This window comes from Heloderma suspectum, chromosome 1, assembly GCF_057233095.1.
Source record: "Heloderma suspectum isolate Gila_16-S chromosome 1, 16-S_ref, whole genome shotgun sequence".
Classification (NCBI taxonomy): Eukaryota; Metazoa; Chordata; class Lepidosauria; order Squamata; family Helodermatidae; genus Heloderma; species Heloderma suspectum.
In genome coordinates this window covers 320,474,663-320,494,420 of record NC_139458.1, presented here as the reverse complement: position 1 = coordinate 320,494,420, position 19,758 = coordinate 320,474,663, and the positions used below count along the sequence as shown (strand labels likewise).

Genomic DNA, 19,758 nt, shown 5'->3' with positions numbered 1-19,758 from the left:
AACACAAAAGCTCACTACCACCACCTCTAGATTAGGTTGCTGAAATGAAGAGCTGGGGTGTGGGGCATACCAGGAATGGATTTTTGTTTGAAAGGGCTGCAAAGAAGCAAATCCTTGGCCAACCATGTGCCCAGAGGCACCCTGTTCTTTAATTTTTTAGTTATATGTTGTTTGTGTATATTGTCTGTGTGTTTTTATGTGCTTTTTTGTAAATGGCTTTTAAATTTTTTATATTGTATTTAATGTTTTAACTTAGAGCTTTGGCTATGGAGCGGTATAGAAATGCAATAAATAAATAAATCTTCTAGTTGTATTGTCTGCCCTGAGCCACTATTTTGCATCTGACTCCAGTTGGTGGACTTTGAGGTTCTAGTAAATAACACAAGATCCCAGAAGCCTGAAGTCTTTCCACCCTTGTCTAGATTCACTGTTGTATGAAAGCCTCTCTGTTAATAATTAAAATCTTCATATTTGGAGGTGTGAGCTACCCATAATATCCATGCTGAATATTTAATTGAGTATCATACTTTCATGTTGGTCACACAGGGAAACTAACAGCCTTCCCCTCCTCTATTCAGGAAGTGTTTGAGAAGGAACAGTCGACCTGTTCAGCTGAAGAGCAGCCTGCAGAGGATGGCGTAAGTTAAGCACGAATGGTTTGAGTGATTGTGTTGTAATGCTATGATGCCCTTCCAGTCATGTGAAAAATATAATACGGAAATTTAGATATGTGAGAAACGTCCTCCTTCACTTGCATAAATGCATCACTGAGGCCCCCTCTCCCTGGGCTGTGCCACACCACCAGAGCAGTGAGGTAGGTCTCAGAAAATATAGTGGTTCTAACGCACCTACTAATTCCCACATACAGCATCCATTTCTAAGCTGCTTGCGGTCATTTTAAGATGGTTTTAAGTTCCTCAGTGGTTTTTCATCTTTGCTGTGGTTATTGTTTTGTTGCTGGTTGTATTTATCCAGTTGTGCTGTAGTGGGGACTTTAATCTATGTGAAGTCTAGGCTTTATTGTTTATTATTTTAATTTCTTATAAACTATCCAGAGAACTACACTGAGTAGATGGTATATAAATGCTGTAAATAAATACAATAGAAGATAGTTCGGATGGGGCTTGTCTCATGTCTGGCTTTATTCACTCAGTGCCTTGGCTTCCCTCCTGACCAGCTGGCCTGTAGCATGTATTATCTAAACTTCCCAGAACAGCTGCTCTCAAGTGGGATGCTCAGAGCAGGACGACAAGTGTCCTGGCACCTGTTGTTTCCCACAGGTTGCTACGTTGCCACAAATGTAAAGAGGCTTTCTTGAGGTTGTCTGTTCTGACACTTAGGTCATTTTGAATGTGGTTTGACACTGAAGTAGACACTCCTAATGTTAATCTTTACCTGTTAACTTTGCAGCAAGGAGATGCTAATAAAGTGAAGAGCAAAGGCTGGCAACAAAAGACTAAAGGAGCAAAGAAGGCTTCAAAATCAAAAAAGAAAAGGCTTGTGAAAAAGAAGCCTGCCCCGGTACCTTTGCCACAGACAAAACAGCAGAAGCAAAAGCAAGCAAATGGGGTAGCTGGGAGTGTACGTATCAACTCAAGTGGAGAAGGGGCAGCTTTGCTATGGGGCTTAATAGAAAGTTCTATGAAAACCACTGGTTAAAATTCAAGGAAACAGTGGAGCAGCATTTGAGTTTACTTCCTGAAAAACTGTTATAGAAGATAGAGTCAAACAAATGATCTGCAAATTCTATGCTTTAATATGTAAAATCACGTCACCCATTATTAGACACCAGTACGTTTATTCAGAACTCCTAGGCTGGCCCCAGTAATGATCGACAGACAACCAGAACCTCTCGAGAGTAGTTCAGTGGCTGGGCACCAACTGTATCTGCAGAACAGTGAAGACATGTCTTCCCTACCTGTCTTATTGTATTCTTTTCTTTCTTTTTAAAAACACACACACTAAAAACAGACAAATTTCCTTTTTCTGTTTAGATAGCATTTGATAGCATGGATTTATTTGTTTGATTAGTTTAGCAGATATAAATTGTCCACTTTTTTGTAAGAGTTTCTCTAACATAATTTATTCAAGAGACAGTTTGTAAAGGCTGCAATATCCATAAAGTATAATGATTTCAGTGCAGTGTACTACAGATCTTTAGTTCCACCTTAAGCCACCAGTGTCAGAGCTTCTGAGAACTGTTATCATCTGAAACTTTAAAAAATCACACTGTTGTCTTTTTTTTTTAGGAAATTGTCAAGGAAGATGAAGAAGAAGTTTCTGATAAAGGAAGTGAATCTGATGAAGATGATACCAATAGAGACTCTTTAAGTGACAAAGACGATGGAAGCGATAGAGACTCTGACAGGGAACAAGATGAGAAACAAAGCAAGGATGATGAAGCTGTAAGGCTCACTTTTATTTCATTGTGCAGTGTCATTGCCATAGTGCTAGAGAAATTGTGTGATGGTCAGCTGGTCAGTTCATGTGTCTTGCAGAACTCTTCTCTATCATTAAGAGGGTCCACTCGGTCCATAATGAGGGGGAAATACTGTTTCCTGGTGAATCACACTATAGAGAACGTAGAGGGAACTGGAAAGCTTTTGTATGTGCATCTTGGTAGTAGATGAGCTTCTTGTATAAACCTCCATACAAAATCTCAGTTATATTCAACGTTACACTAATGGAAAAATTACAAGACTTGGTGTTCCACTAGAGGTTGCACAACTACTAACAGACCAACTAGCGTAAGAACATTTAGCCTAATGAAGTCTCAACACCTTGTGCAATGCTTTTTGGAGGTGAAATCAAAGTATTGGATTTGACACTTGGGCAAGAATAAAAATGGGGTTTTTCCTCAAGCGATAGAAGCTTGTCACCAGAGGAATAACACCATTGGATACAACCCTCTGCTTCTTTGGAAAGCACGATGTTGGTTAAATTCAACATTGTGCCAGTGGCAGTCTCCTAGTGTAATGGGATTTTCTCCTTCTCTCCTCCACCCTGCAACCATTGGTGCTGCCCTAAAATTTGCTCCAGAGGATTTTCCAGGCCTCCAGAGCCAATTTTGAGGACGTGGGCAGCAGGGTGCAGGGAGGAGCTCCCCCCACCATTTCACTGATGGAACTGGTTCTGTCAGTGGAACAACAGCATTGGATCCAATCTTGTGATAGTACAGCAGTCATTGCATTATATAAGTTTGCAAGCAGTTGGTTCTAGAGCTAGAAATCCAGAAGGCTGGGCTACATCAAGAGCATATACAAAATGTTCCCATCTTGAGCTACTTATTATAATGTAACTTTAAATGCAGAGGAAACTGATAGATATAGTAAAAGAATTACAGTGGAGATTACACTGAAAAAAGCTATGCCTTGGGTTTGATCCCGCAGTCACACGAATGGAAGTCTGCTCTGTGCAGTGCAGCTTCTGCTGGTGCAACAGGACTTCCCTGTCTTCTCTTTCTTCCTGCAGCCCGTCCCCCCCAACCCAGATCTGCTCAAGAGTGAACCCGCCCAACCCTCTGGAGCAGGCTTGAGGAGCACCTGGGGCTGCAGGAGGGAGGAGAAATCCCATTCCACCAGCGGTTTCTGTCCTGCTAGTGGATAACCAACACCGGATCCAACCCCTCAGTTACAGCATATAAAACTATGAAGCTGGTCATTTTTCACTGTAGCATTGAAATGTTTTAGGGAATATATTGAAAGATGGCAATGATAAACTGGTAATCGATTTTAAAATAGCTCATCATGTGCCCTTTCATAGATGTCAGTAACATTCACGTGCATTTTGCATTCCCTGTTTTATTCCCCTATTCTTCCTATCATGCTGGAAAATTACTTTATAAAAGAAAACATAAACAAGCAGAGGAAACTGTACTGAATACTTTTTCTCTCTTCCTCAGGAGTGGCAGGAATTACAGCAGAGTATACAGCGAAAGGAACGGGCTCTCTTGGAAACCAAATCAAAAATAACCCATCCTGTTTACAGTCTCTACTTTCCAGAGGTCAGCAAAGAGATAACTAAACAATATTGAGATGAAATCATTCTCATTTTGACAAGTTTATAAAGCCAGTTTTGAATATCAGTTGCTTTTAAAAATTAACGTTGTAAGCATTTTTTTAAAAAATTGAAACATTTTCTGGTCTGCTCTTTGAAAGATTAATTCCTTAACAGCTCTTCAAAAAGTCAAGGCTTTAAACTACCACAGTGCCAGGGATTGATTGCATGCTTCAGTCTCCTTTTTGTACAGCTATGCTGTTACACATTCCACCCATTCATTCAGGAGAAATTTCCAGTGTACAATGCTGCTAAGTTTGTATAGGACACTGAAGTCTCTGAAATCTGCTGCTGTTCTTGGTGCTAACTTCTTTAGATCTTTCACTTTGTTCTACTTACAGAATGTTGAGCTGTGTTTTGCTGAGGCAGTGCCTGCTTTCGCACATAGTAAACCAGGAATCCTGGCTTAAACCACGATGTGAATGAGTTGCCTGCTGGTGCATGCAGCCTGTTCACTCCTGCTTTGTTCCTCCCTGTGTGTGAGCAGATAAATAAATCTGGAAGGGGAGAGCTTCTCATGATATCTAAACCTGGGTTTATGTTTTATTGCACCCAAACAGGTAAGCCAACAGCAAATTGTGGTTTAAAGATGGCTTATGATCCTTGCTCATTGGGGGCACTTAACCATAATCTCAGGTTTGGACGTCACGCAAAGCTCTTCCTTTTCCTGGTTTGTTTATCTGTTCACATGAAGTGAGGAACAAAGCGGGAGTGAACAGGCTGCTTGCAGTAGCACACAGCTCATTCACATTGTGGTTTATTAAGCCAGGATTCCTGGCTTATTGTTATATGAGAGAACAACCTGAATCTTCCCTCTATTTAAACTATTAAATAAACAGTTCTTGAGAAGTAGATTAAGGAACTCCAGATTGTCCTTGTATTCAACTCAACACACATACTGGTGCCCTGGCATGTCTACATTTGCCATCCATCTGTTTTAAAAGGAATGTTTTGCACTGGAGAGGTAGTATGCCAGGTTAACCCAGGCATGTATTCTAGATTCCAACAATGGTCTATTTAAAAAGTAAACCTTTAGAACAAAAATCTACATTAAGCAGTGCCAAACACAGAAGCCACATGCTTAGTTCTGTCTGACACTTGGGATCATTTCCTCAGATTTGTGCCAGATAATCTCATTAATATTGGCTTGCCATGAACAGTTTATTCTTCATCCATCTGCCACACTAGAGTGCAGAAGTATGTAACTGGCCATTTTGATTAATATTTCAGTGATACAACAGCCTTTATTTCTGTAAACAATTGCCCTGTTTAATCCCTGTCTAGATAGTGTTTTGTACTATTAAAATGACAACTTAAGACACTTTAGCTGGACCTGTTTTGTGGAAATTGGCTTCTCTTTGAATGAAAATGAGCAGAACAAAATAGAAGCAAATGAGACCTGTGAAAAAACCCTGGCAGTAGTGCTCCTGGTCAGGTTGGCATGCCCTGTTCCAGGATACTGTAAACTGTACAGGGCTCAAGCAGTGTGACAGATTTGTCCTTGTCTAGGGATATGGTACAGGATTTCTGTATTTAGCTTGATCATGGATCTGCAGGTAACATATCCCATACCATATTCCAGGAACAAAGTTCCTGTTATTGACACACAGTTTTTAAATAGAGGACTCTGACTGAGATCAGGCATATGTTTTCGTCTTTTTTCTTTATCTTGAGCAGTTTCTTTATTTCATGATATAAGAGCATTAAACATACAGGCATATATAATAATTGCAAGCAAAACACCATTTAAAAAACACGCTTTAAGTTTAGTTCTAGGAACATTGCCTTTAAAGATGAAGGCATCTTACCCAGTGACGTTTCTGAGCTGAAGCAAAACAACGTAGAGAAGTCAATGAAATGGGCATTTTGGTCCCTCATGAGGACAGATAGCTTGTCCTGGAGAGAATCAATGTTTGCTTCTGAAGTCCTTGTATTTCCCCCCTCATATCTACATGATTCTTTATTAGTGCTACTCATGTGATTCAGGTTATAACAATAATTGTTTTTCCCAAAAGTCACAGCTATGATTTGGAAATGATAAATTTACTTCTGTCACTACTACTGAGATTTCCTTAAGTTCCCCAAACAGGATAACATCTGCTTCTCTTTCATACATTTATTATTTCACTATTTTAAATCTGAAGTGTTTCTTAGGTCTGCTTACTTTTCACAGTATTTCATCTTCACTTATTTGTGTCATAACTACACATAAGCAGACATGTGGACAATAGTCCAGTAAGCAGTTAACCTTTCATCTTTTCCCTAGCAGGCTTCTAGGTCAAGTGAAAAGTTCAGTGTGTCAGCACAAATGCTTCAGTTAGAATCAAATCTTAATATTCCAGTTGCTTCTCTATGGAAATTGTAGTTTAGGAGAGTTACCACTTATGAGAAAAATGTGGAAGACCAGTAATTCTGTTTTGGATAAATATTTGCAAGATAGCCTATTATGCAGGAGTCTTTCAAGGGGGCAAATGTTTCTGGGGCAAATATTTGTCACAGCAGGCCAACTCTCCCCCCGCCCGCCCCAGCGTTTCAATTTTGCAACTGACATTTGATATTCCCTGGCTCCTTGAGGCTACTGAGTATGTTCTGTTTTCACTGGGCTGTTTGGGGAACAAGGGAAAACATTTTGTAATTCTGCATACTTCAGGGTTCACCTAAGCTTATTCCTCCCTCTTGTTTCTCAGTCGCCCAGCTTTGGCTCCAATCCTGTTGACACTCAACTACATGAGTTTACTATTTTCAGGAAACGAGTGGGAACTGCAGAAAACATTGTCTGCTCTAGTTTTTTCACTGAGCTCTTGTTCCAGAGTATCCAGAAAGAGCCCCCCCCCGTTAAGCTTAATAGTTAGATTTGGTTTTACTCTTTCACCATTGGCTTAAATATATACGCTTGGTGTACAAACATGTCCTTGTGTAAGGGCATCTCCGTTAATGCCTGCTAGTTCTCTTAAATCAAGATCATAAGACCCCCCATAGTTTCCCCCACATTTCTTTGTCACATACATACATTTTAAAAACTCAGCTATGAAACTGTTGAATCCTTCTTTGCCAACTTTATAGAATCAAGTTGTAGCTGTTAGTTGGATGCTATTATTGCTATTGATATGCAGAGAAAAAATTGATAATGTGAAATCAGAGTTCATATGGAAGAACTCTACCAGTGTTTTTCTGCCCCTGTTTGTAGCATAGAACACAATTCAATCAGAGAGCTTGCTTATCTGTTCAAATTCAGGTATAAAGTGCTATTTGATGAGGACTGAAAACATCCCTAAACCTCTTCAGGGTTATCTCCTAGACCTGGGTTGAGCCTCCTATTCTAGATCCAATAAAGAGAATTTCAGAGGTGCCTGAAGGAAGATAGACAGGGCTGACATGATCCTAGAGCAGGAGTAGGCAATCTCAGGGGGATCCAGGGATCATTTTCATGCACCCTTGGATGTGCCACGGGCTGCACTCCACCAGGCAGTTGAAAAAAAATTAACAAAACATTGACCACATTAGCATTACAGAGCACTAAATGGCCAAATTTGAGAAATTTGACCTGTATAGTGCTCCATAGCCATTACAGATTTTTTTTTTTTTTGCCATGTGGGGGGGCATACCAGGGAGTTCTGTATATTGCCCACCCCTGTCCTAGAGCCTACCCTTCTAGGTAAAATACTTATTCCCTGCCCACCGCTTTCATTTATTCTAGCCAATTTAGGCCTCAGTCTTACAAGCAGCACACGAGATGACAAACCAGTGTGTTAAGCGTACTGCTTCAGAGTGCAGGTAGAGACTTTTGCATGATCAAACAAAGGGTTCCTACACATAGAACATGATCATAATAGGGAGAAGGCTAGGTTTAGAACCCTTCTTCCTGATATCTAGTTTTCTAGGAGTAAGGATTCTTGTGTTTGTGTTTATATAGGGATGTTCCATATTGCAAGTTGCAACCTGTAGTTTAAAGGAAGTGGTACAGTTGAAGCTCAGCTTTATCACTTCATCTGCTCTTTCTAAGAACTTGGCCTTAGTGCCAGTACTTTGAAAAAGAAATATGAAGATGGGTTTCTTGAATGGCATTCCCTTTCTCTCCATAGGACTGGATCTCAGGTGAGGTGTAAAAAGAAAAGGGGGGGGGGGCAGCACCAGAAGGTAGAAAAACAGAGATGAACTTCCAGCTGGTAGCTAATATTCCTCGAAGAGATGTTAAAATTCCAGTATATTTTAATAGAAATCTTTCTTGCATTCTTTTTTTAAGAAACAATTAATGCTTTTGATTTTATCTCTAGAACAGTGGTAGGCAACCTGGGGCTCTCCAGATGTTTTGGGCTACGACTCGCACCATCCCTGGGCTGGGGCTGATGGGCATTGAAGTCCAAAACATTTGGAGGGCACTGGGTTGCCTACCCCTGCTCTAGAAGGTTTTCTCTTCCTATTTGGGTTTTTGCACCTCTTCAGGAATGCCTCTTCCTTTATTTGCTACAAGCTTGAGGTTTCCTTCCTTTTTTGTTGTCCACTACCTAGAGGGTAATACTTGACTCCCTGGGCTTTGTGGCAGTGGGGTGCAATGATGATGAAGCCAAGAAAGTTGTCTTGTGCTCTTCGTTTTTGGCATCAGTCAACCCAACCAGAGCACTTGCAGCTCCTGCTGGATGCAAAATCCAGTAATTGTGAAACTGCAAATCTAGTTTGCCTGATTAGGCTCAGGTAAGGATTTCTAATAATCTCCAATATTCATTCTCTTTCTTTCCTGAACAGGAAAAACAAGAGTGGTGGTGGCTATATATAGCAGATAGGAAGGAACAAGCTCTAATATCTATGCCATATCATGTGTGTACACTAAAAGATCGAGAAGAGGTAAAGTATCTTGTTAATTCCCAACATTCATTTTAATTGCTGGTGTGGCAGTTTGTTTTCTCTCTGGCTGATAAAGATAGGTAAGAACCTTCTTGCTGCTTTAAAACTTCAATGAAAACTTAATGGTGGGGTGTCGATGGAAACCAACTCCAGCAAGTGAAAGTCTCCTCTTCCAGAGGAAAATAGCTACACCTGTTAAAATTTACACAAATCATTAATAAAAGTAATGCCTGTAGTTCAGGTTGTTGAGCATTCAGTTTGAGAGAATAGAAGGATCTATTCACTTCCTTGTATAGAAGGAAATATTTTAGGGCTAGGGTGGTAAAAACAATGGTTGGATCCAGTGTCATGTGAGCAGACTTCCTTGTCCTCTTCTCCCCTCTGAAGCCCACTGTGTGCACCCCAACTCTGCTCTGGTGGGTCCTCCAGCCCTCCGGAGCAGATTTTGGGGACTGCAGGAGGGAAGGGGAAATCTCTTCCGCTGGCTTTTCCCATTCTGCTAGTGGATGACCAGCAGTGGGTTCAACCCAGTATACCTAAAACATCGCACAGTGAAGAGCCACAAGATTTCCTCTCTACCATCACATCTCCCTCTTCAGCAGTTCCCACTCTTTCTGATCCTTCCCTCTATCCTAACAAGCCTCCCTGCTTCTCCTTGTCTCTTTCCAGTCACTGAATAGGCCATGGTTCTTCACCTAGCATGCCCACTATCATGGTGGAAGCCCTGCTTTGAGGTCAGTCCACAGCTGCCTCAGCCCACTTCTCAGCTGATCCAGGGAAGGTCTGACAGAGGGGTTGGAAAGTTATTCTGAGAAAGAGGCTTTTGCTTCTGTACATTTGAGCTGCTCAGGGACCATATGTGACTCACAAGCTGGGTTTTTGCAAGTGTTCAGGCTTGAAAAATGTGAGCACTTTGTAAGGAGGATCCAGCATTAGTATGAATTAGAAATATGAATGGGCATAGTAGGACAGTCCCAATAAAAGGATATTTGCTAATAAGTCTGCAGTTGATTGGCTAGAACAATGTTTGATAGTCAATACTGCATTATTTCAACTTCTTCGTAAATATTTTTTTAAAAATCCAGAGAGGAAATGGCTATTTTTCCAGCCTTTGATATTTTTCCAAAGTTTACCCTTCTATTCAGAACACATCACTCATTGAATCTGGAGTATTAAACAAGGAGATTGATAGCTAGCCATTTCTAGGCTTGTGGTTGTTTGTTTTACTGAAGCTGTTTCATAGTTCTGCTTGTAGATGCTTGTTTATAACTTGAGCTGTGGCTGAATTGTGCTTTTAGGTAGAACTAAAGTTTCCTGCACCAGGCAAACCTGGAAACTACCAATATACAGTTTATTTAAGATCAGATTCCTACATGGGCTTGGACCAGATTAAACCATTGAAGGTAGGCTTTCTAACACTTCAGGGATTTGAGGGGATGGGGATTCTGCAGTTTCAGTGCAGATGTTGAAGGTGATTATTGCTATGTAGCCAATTGAATTGGCATCTAGCCTTGTACCAGCTTTTACACTTGTTCATGATGGGTTCTTCATTTGTTCAAATAATGCTTGTATTTTAAACAGTTGTAGATCTTAAGCACAAGGGCTGGATCGAAAGAACTTACTTTAAAAATGTGTGCTTTATCCCACATTCAAGGTGGCTTACCATCCAAATATGCATATCAATACACAAAACAAAAACAGCCATTAACAATGCAAAAGCAAAATAAAGCTGTATCTAGACATCAAAAACAGATAACATTTAGTTTGCACATTTTCTTGCATAAGCTCATTCCAGAGTCATTAGAAGAGGGGCTTGGAGCAGGGCCCCTTCCAACAGGTAGAAGAATATGGAGTAGGGAGAGTTGATCTTGGGAGATGTGCTCTGTAAGAGATGCCCCAGGCTATATAGTGCAGTGTTCTTTTTCTGCTTTATGGTGACCTTTTCCAAGGGAGAAGAGAGCTTTTCTCAGATATTTTCCACATGTACAAGCTCTGCCTGATCAGAAGAGGCAGCTCTTTATTGAATAGCTTCACTTATTGCTCAGTTTCTTGTGGTAGTGCACAACTGTGTGCATATCTGCCAGAGTGGGTATTTCTCTTCCTCTTTGGCTGCGACCCAAGAGATCACAACCTGTGTGTATCAAGATATTGGTAGGGAGCACTTGCCTCTTTCTTTTTTTACCATGACATTTTATTCTGTTTTGAAATAAAGTTAAATAAAGGCAACAAAAAAGAGCAACATACGTAATAATATAACAAGATCACTAAAGAAATAAAAAAATAACAAATACAGTTCTTGGTCTGTAACCAATATGCTAGAGTAAAACAGCTTAAGTAGAAGGTCACTGTGTAATGAAAGAATGAACATACAAGTTATACAGCACTTCTCTCTTTTTAAAAACATTAACCTGGTTTGCATGTCATGCTGCAATTTCTGGGTTGTTTAACCCAGGAATTGCTGGGGACAAGCAAAGCAACAAGCGCACTGCCTCTAATGTGCTTATTGTTTCTGCTTTCAATTAATTTCAATCAGTGGGCAAACAATTGCCCATGGTTTGTTCTTGGGGTTAGCTCTGTGTTGTTTAACCCATAAACAATCCAGAATTTCCAGGTTTACGCATCACGAAACAACCCAGGAACGGGGGTGTTCCTGGGCTGTTAATTGAAAGTGGAAATAATGAGCGTATGGGAGACAGTGCGCTCATTGCTTCACTCGTCCCTGGCAATTCCTGCGTTAAACTTGGGAATTGCAACATAATGTGCAAACCAGCTCATTAAGTCAGAGGTTGTATGCAATGCTAGGAAGTGTGGGGTGCAGTTGGGGGGCTCGGATGAATCCATTCCACTTGCTCTATCAATTGGGTACAACCCAGGATTAGTAATTATCACTTATATGAAGCCATTCCAGCATGTCATCCAAAAAAAAAAAAGCCTGGTTATGAGTGCTTTTTTCATTTCTTGCCCTCCAATTCTCTGAGCAGTAATATTTTTATTGCTATATAAATGAGTTGATAACTGAATAAATAAATCCCCTTAAATAAATTCGCTTAAATGAACACTGACTCCTTCTGCAGATGGAGCCTCACAAAAGTCCTTGTGGTCACTAATGAGATTGCCTTGCCTTTTTGGGGTTGTCTAATGCTACATTTTCCCTTGAAGCTAATTGTTTATCATAATGCATGTTGTGTATACAAAATGCTTTACAATGTGTATTCAGCCCTGAAACATCCTTGAGCTAGTTCACAATCCTGTTTGGCACAAACATTGATAACACCCTGAAAGTAATTCATCTTTCTGTTTTCACTCTCCATCCTTTTCTGGACAATTCCCCAAATTCTGCTTATAGCTGGAAGTTCACGAAGCTAAACCGGTGCCGGAAAATCATCCACAGTGGGATACAGCAATAGAGGGAGATGAGGACCAGGAAGACAGTGAGGGTTTTGAAGACAGTTTTGAGGAAGAGGAGGAAGAGGAGGAAGAGGACGTTTAAACAGTGCTGTGAACTAACTGTGTTATATGGGACGTCTCTACAAACATTTGACCTGGGAAAGGATAAGACAAAACAGTACAGAAGTACTGAAGATGGATTTTTTTTTAGTTTCTCTTTATCAATTATGAGTGCTTTATGTAACTTCCCAGCAGAGGTCTGTTGATCAGTTGGTATAACCTGAGAGATGCTTATGGCTCTTTACAGACGTTAAGTACAGGATGGTGCATTTATTCCAACTGAAAATAAAAGCTTTTTTTATTCTAAATGTCCAGAAGTGTGGGCTATGTTGTCTGATCAACTTTTGGTCCAATATATTAAGAGGTACTATTATTAAATAGAAGCAATCTTTAAAGCAATGTTTCATATTAGAAGGTTTGTTTTATAAGTTCTTTGAAGTCGCCAGTTGAAATTAACTTCTCAAATTTCTGTCCGAAAGATCTTTTGCGGTGATAGTATGAACATTACTGAAACTGAGATTATTCATAGCTTTAAACCTTCTGTTTTGTTTGCTTTGTTTGGACTTCAGAAATTGGCATCCTGCCCTTAGCTGGGTACATTCCACATTGTCATGAGGGCTGATCTTTCAAGACTTAATCTACCTTAAGGGGAAGGGAACTTTTGCCCCAAATTTTCATGCAGGTTATAAGTATTTCTTGATTTCTTAATGGCTTAAGATATGTCTAGGCATCAAATATCAGCAAATCATACAGGAGTTATTTCTTTTGATAAAACTGCGTGAGAGAAATTATTGTGGGACCATATGTTACACAAAGTGATGACTTAATACATAATACCTTTTACTAAAGGTAAAACTATCAAAGCTGAAGTTCTTGGCTTTTAATCTACCTTACCCTGTCAGAAGTCTTTTAAATCAGACACACAGACACACTAAGATATGTTTTTTGTATTTATTGAGAATAATTCAAAAATAAACTGGACTAAATTTGATAAAACTTTGCATTGCAATAGTGCATTTTTCTTCTATACTGAGGGCTGGAAAGGGATATTAGCATGGAGAACCAGGCTTCATTCCCAACATAAAGAATTTCTTTTGATTTTTAAGCGTATAGGGGGTTTTGTGAAGGATAAATAAAATCTTACAATAAATTCCAGTCTTTCTTCCCACATGGAAAGGTAATAACTATTGATGTGGTTAGAAGCTATAGAAAGTCATCCAACTGTCAATCATGTACTAAGTTTTATCACTAAATATTGAGGAACTGCAAGACTGAAATACTGTAAAACATTGTGACAAATACGTTTGTCATACAGGAAAATTTCCATATAATGGAAGCCACCCAAAGGCCAAATGAGCTGCTCACTAATTTGTGACCTTGTTTATGAAATAGAGGATTGTCACTTTAAATGCAAACTTACATTGATATATTTCTTTGTAATTGCAATAGTTGCAAATAAAATTTGAAAATGTCCTAAATGTGAAAATGGTTTCATTTAAAAAAAAATCTTGTGATAAAGTTGTTTGAAATTTAAATTGCAGTGTGTGCAATCTAAAAGTGGGTGGGCTTGCCAGTTAAGTGTGTATCAGGGTTTGATGTCAGTTTTCTGTTCAGCAGTACATCTCCTACAATGTGAGACCGTTATAGTTTAAAGTAGTTTGCTTTTGACAGCAGTGTAACAACAACAAAAGGTTTGGTACAAAACAGCTTGGCCAGCAAATTACCAATTCTTGACTTCAGATTGAACAAGTAAACAATAAAAAAGAGGGTTGTCTTGGGTAACAGATTAGAAGGTGGCCTTTTGTGTGTGTGTTTATTTTGGGGTATTGCATCTGAGGTAATAAGGAGAGGACTGATGACTATGCTAGCAGCTTACATGTTCAGGCTGATAAAATGATAATTGCAGTTACTTAAATATGTAAATTGTCAATACTGTTAAACCTTCATAATTCCTTGGCTTAAGAGTAAGAATCTTGGCAACACATAATACATTTAACAGAAATGAACACTATGACCCTCATGTTTTTACCTGGATTGGATTAAAACATTGCAGAAGAATTCCCATCTTATGTGGTGGCTGCTCTACTGTTGGCTTCCATTTCTCCATTAGCGAGGGTGGAAGGCCAGGGAATCTTTTCCTTTCCTTTCCTTGCTTCTCTTTCTCTTATGTCCCTCCTGGAACACTGGGAAATTTGTTTTCCAAGGGGCACCTGGATGCAGACATCCTAAGAAAACGTTTCTTAGAGTTCAGAGTTGCTAAGTAGCTGTGATACTATTCTTGATGCTTGCTGACAATGGCTGCATTCACACAACACAGCAACCCATGCTCGGGGTTGAATGTGGGTTGTTGAACCGTGGGTGATTGTGTTGTGTGAACTCAGCTTTGCTAACAAATCATGGTTTGTTAACCATGAACAACTCACAGTTCACAACCCAACAACAAGCCATGGGCTGTCTTTGTGGGTTGTCTGTGGTTAACAAACCATGGTTTGTTAGCACAGCTGAGTTCACATAATAAACCATGATTCAGCAACTACTCACACTCAGCCTATACTCAACCTCAAGTATGGATTGTGTTGTGTGAACTCAGTCACCGAGTGATGGGATAGAATATAATGAATGACAAGCTCCTACAATTCTTGTTTATTCTTCTTTAGCAAGAGTTGTCCTCTTGTATCAAGCATATAGAGAGGCAATTCTTGCTGAAGAATCACCATGGCTTCTGCAAAGGTAAATCCTGTCCCACTAATCTTTTAGAGTTCTTTGAGAATGTCAGTATGCATGTGGATAGGAGTGATTTGGGCTTGTGTATCTGAACTTTCAAACGACTTTTGCCAAAGTCCCTCACTGAAGATTCCTGAGCAATCTTAGTAGTCGTGGGTTAAGAGGAGAGGCTCTCTTACGGATGAGTAACTAGTTAAATAACAGAAAACAGACTAGGAATAAATGAACAGTTCTTGCAATGGAGGAATGTAAACACTGGGGTCCTCCAAAGATCCATACAAGGAATGGTATTTTTACCTTGTTCAGAAATGATCTGGATATTGGTGAGCAAAAATGTGTCCATGTTTGCTGACAACACCAAATTGTCAAAAACATAGTTTTTGTGAACCGCCCAGAGAGTTTCGGCTATTGGGCGGTATAGAAATAAATAAATAAATAAATATAAATATAAAATAAATAAATTATTTAGGGTGGTTAAAATTAAAAAGATAGTGAAATGCTCCAAAAGGATCTCTCCAAATTGGAGATGTGGAGGAATACTTCTCACTAGAGCAACTGCATCGCTGTAGCCACCAATTGTGGAGGATCACCCCTCACAATTGGGCAGTCCTGTCATTCACTTCCACGGCCACCATAGATCTACACCCCTTTATTTAGTAACCCTCCTTTTTCCTAAGGTTGCTGTTCTTTAGGCATGTGACAAACAGATCAGAGGTACAGGTATAAAGAATATTAAAAAGGAATAAAAGAAGGATGTTTATTAATATTGCTGTTACCTTGAGAACAAGGTTTCTGTATTGTTACTGTTACTACCAACCAAGTTATATACGCCCCAGTTCCTAACCCTAATCAAACTTAAGCCCATTCCCCAATCCAGTTCCACCCCAATTAACTCAGGCCTAGCAATGAGGGCTTCATAAGCAGTATTCTCTCTGGTAAGGTTTGCCTGCAGACTGGAACCTTCAAGGCTGTTCACCAGGCTTCCCCTGAAGTCTTCAGTTTGGTCCAGCAGCTGCTCTGCCTTCAGACCACTGCCAGCAGCTGACACTCAGGCCTCTCAGGTCTTTGTGAAGGCAGTTCCAGGAGTCTTCTCCTCACTTGCAAAACTCCATCTTCTGCCTCAGCTTGGCTTCCCTGTCTTGCAGCTGCTCTTCTTCCTGGCTGATGTCTTCCTCAGGCTCCCAGCCTCTTAAGAAGTCACTATCTCATGAACTCTCCAGACAGAACCCCCCAGATGCCTCTCAACAGCTCCTTATGTTAAATTGTGGCAGAACCCGGCAGCCAATCAGCTTTGGTGTGGCCAATGTTCCATCACACCACCTCTGTCCAAACATGCGACCAATAGGCATCTTTAAGAATGTTTAGCTATCCTCCAAATCAGATGGTACCAATTTTGATCCAATCTTCCTGTATATAAGACAGAAACCTGGCCTCAAATTCCCCTCTCAGTAGTGACAGGTAACTGCCACTAACTAGCATGCTCTATTTATTTTATCATTCTTCAGGTACAAGCCTTTAGTAAAAGGCACACATTTCTTCATAGGGGGTATGGACATTAATATGGCAAATGTAAGCAGGTGTAAAGTGATGAAACACTGGGGAAAAATATCCTAACTTCACACTTAATGCTGGTGAGGTCTGAGCTGGCTGTGGGGCTTTTAGATTATGCACGTCCTTCCCCATAGCTAGCGCAGCGTTCCTTCCCCTAAATGGTTTCTTCCTTTTTTCCCCAACTCATTTTTTGATGGATTTTCCCATCACAGCAGCTTCAGTACAGTTTGGGAGTCCGTGTGATCTCAGCTGGCTTCAGCTCAGACAGAAACAGCGCTGATTTGAGGAAGGGAAAGTTGTTGGAGACATTGTATTATGGTGGTTCTGGTCCTTCCTCCCTGGCAGGTACCAGAGGGTAGCACTGGGAGAGGAGGTGTCGGACCCGTGGCCACTCACGTGTGGGGTGCCACAGGGTTCCATCCTCTCCCTGATGCTATTTAACATCTATATGAAGCCACTGGGGGCTATCATCAGGTGGTTTGGGATACGGTGTCATCAATATGCAGATGACACGCAGCTCTACCTCTCGTTCAAATCTTCACCAGGGTTGGCCGTGGAATCCCTGTCTAAATGTCTGGAGATGGTGAGTGGTTGGATGGAGAGGAATAAGCTGAAGCTGAACCCTGACAAGACCGAGGTACTTCTGGTGGGAGACAAGAGTAGGTTGGGGGATGTTGACCTGGTGTTGAATGGGTTATGGCTACCCTTGAAAGACCAGGTCCGCAGCCTGGGGGTAATTTTAGACTCCCAGCTGTCCATAGAGGCTCAGGTGTCAGCCACAAGCTGGACAGCGTTGTACCAACTCCATCTGATACGGTGGCTGTGCCCCTACCTTCCCAACCCATCTGCTCCCAGTGGTAGTACATGCCCTCCTCTCCTCTCGTCTAGACTAATATAATGCACTGTACGTTTGGTTACCCTTGTAGACAGTTCGGAAGCTGCAACTGGTGCAGAACGTGGCAGCTCACCTGATTCAAGGCAGCCGCTGGTGTGATCACATCACTCTGGTGCTGAAGGAGTTGCACTGGCTACCAGTTGTTTTCTGGGCCAAATTCAAGGTGTTGGTTTTGACCTTTAAAACCCTATGCGGTTCCGGCCCAGCCTATCTTAAGGAGCACCTCCAGCAACACCAGACAGGCCGCTTAACAAGATCAGCCTCAGATGGCCTTCTCTCTTGTCCCATCAGCCAGGACAGCTAGGCTGGTGAGGACAAGGGAGAGGCCTTCTCTGTGGTGGCCCCCACTCTGTGGAACTTCCCCCCCCAGGGAACTCTGCCATACCCCCTCTTTAATGAGCTCCCGCCACGCACTGAAAACTTGGTTATTCAGGCAGGCATTTTGGGTGGGTTATGGTATTTTTAAATAATGTTTTAATGTATAACTTTACTGTTTTAAATTGTACCATTGTACATTGCCCAGAGTGGCCGGGTAACCAGCCAGATGGGCGATTAAGAAATTTAATAAATAAATAAATAAATTTAATGAAATTCCGTATTTAAATGGAATCCCCTCAAAAAATGTCTCCATATAGATTCGGCCAGTCTTTGACCTGGAAAGGTATACTGGGCACCACATGTCAAAAAGGATATTGTAGAACTGGAAAAGGTTCAGAAAAGGGAAACTAAAATGTTCAAGGGGCTGCAGCTACACCCCGCGCCCCCCACATGTGGAAAGGTTATAAGGTTTGTGGCTTTTTTAGCTTAGAAAAAGGGTAAGGTGGAACATGGTAGAGGTGTATAAAATTATACATGATGTGGAGAAAGTGGAAATGGAGACACTTTTCTCATACTAGAAACCGGGGTCATGCCATGAAACTAAATGGTAGGAAATTCAGGACAGATAAAAGGAAGAGCTTCACATGGTGCATAATTAAACTATGCAATTTGCTACCAAAAGATGATGTAATGCCCCCCAACTTGGATGGCTATGGGATTAGACACATTCATGAGGGACAAGGCTACTAGGCATGACGGCTATATATTTCTCTCAGCATCTGAGGTGGAATGCCTTACTGGGGAACAATAATGAGAGGGTGTTGTTGTGCTCATGTCTTGCTTGTAGATTTCCCATTGAGGCATCTGGTTTGCCACTCTGGGAACAGAATGCTGGATGAGATAGGCCTTTGGTCTGATCCAGCAGGTCTGTTATGTTCTTGGGGCCTAAGAATTTTTGCTTGACCTGCTTGTCTAAGGAAAGTTTCACACATTATACAACAAACTTGGGTTTGCCACATGGAGCTACAACCAATCCTAGCTCTCTTGACAAGTGTATCTATATGATACAAGTGTGTTTGAACACCTGTTTGTCACATTCACACTTCTCTGTTGGGTTACATCCTTTGTAACAGTACACCTAAAAATGAGCAAGTAGGCTCTGCGCCAACTATAATAGCTTACACACACACACACACACACACACACACCCGTCCCCCTGATTCTGGCATGTTTAGGGCCGTTAGATAGAAATAGATCTTGACCTTTCTGTCTTGGGTTTGTGTTTCAACTCTATTCCAGACCACATAGCTGCTACCCTGCTCTAGTTTCTCTTCCACATCTTCCCACATCCTCTCTCTTAACAGTGGAGACAATTGCTATTTTCATCCCCATTTCCAACTGTTGCACACTTCTCTGCAATATGCAGCTTTGGACAGCTGGATGCCTGCTCACTTTATAAACAGTACTTTTTGGCTGTACTTACTAACATTAGTATTTCAGTTACTCATTGGTAACAGTTAAGGAAACCAGAAATAAACTTGTTTTCTCTTCTAGCATTTAACTTTTATTGCAGTGCCTCATTCCTTTCCAGTAGGGGGAGACAGCTACATAACTTTCTATTAAGGAAAACAAAAATATTTGCTCAAAAATAAACACGACAGATATTTTTTAAACTTCTCAGCTCTTATTTAAAAGGATGAAATATTCAGTGTTTGATTTCTGTCATCATGGAATGCAGTATCTTGAAAGTAAACTATATTGATTTTGATCAGCCTTTTGTGTAGTGAAATGTGCTTATTGTGCCATCAGTGTACATGGTGCTTTACAGAGGTCAAGAGGCAAATTCTTCCCCTGAGGAGCTTAGAATCTAAAATTTGACATGGGAAATAAGGAAGGGGAGATGAATGAACAGGAAGAATGTTATT

The 19,758-nt window shown here is 40.7% G+C and overlaps 1 protein-coding gene across 5 annotated transcripts in view; it reads left to right on the top strand.

Annotated features, from left to right (window-relative positions):
• The window catches only part of SEC63 (SEC63 protein translocation regulator), a 47,248-nt gene extending 33,425 nt beyond the window's left edge, over positions 1-13,823 (top strand). For 2 of the 5 annotated variants that reach the window (XM_084827225.1, XM_084827228.1), the window contains exons 15-21: positions 579-638; positions 1,411-1,581; positions 2,250-2,405; positions 3,902-4,003; positions 8,800-8,898; positions 10,197-10,301; positions 12,245-13,823. In XM_084827225.1, coding sequence (XP_084683351.1) covers positions 579-638; positions 1,411-1,581; positions 2,250-2,405; positions 3,902-4,003; positions 8,800-8,898; positions 10,197-10,301; positions 12,245-12,388 — 837 coding nt within the window. In that variant the 3' untranslated portion in view covers positions 12,389-13,823. Of the gene's footprint in view, positions 1-578; positions 639-1,410; positions 1,582-2,249; positions 2,406-3,901; positions 4,004-7,969; positions 8,153-8,799; positions 8,899-10,196; positions 10,302-12,244 lie in introns of those variants that run through there. The other 3 variants (XR_014786644.1, XM_084827226.1, XM_084827227.1) reach the window with 3 other exon arrangements.
• Positions 13,824-19,758: the final 5,935 nt, after the last annotated feature.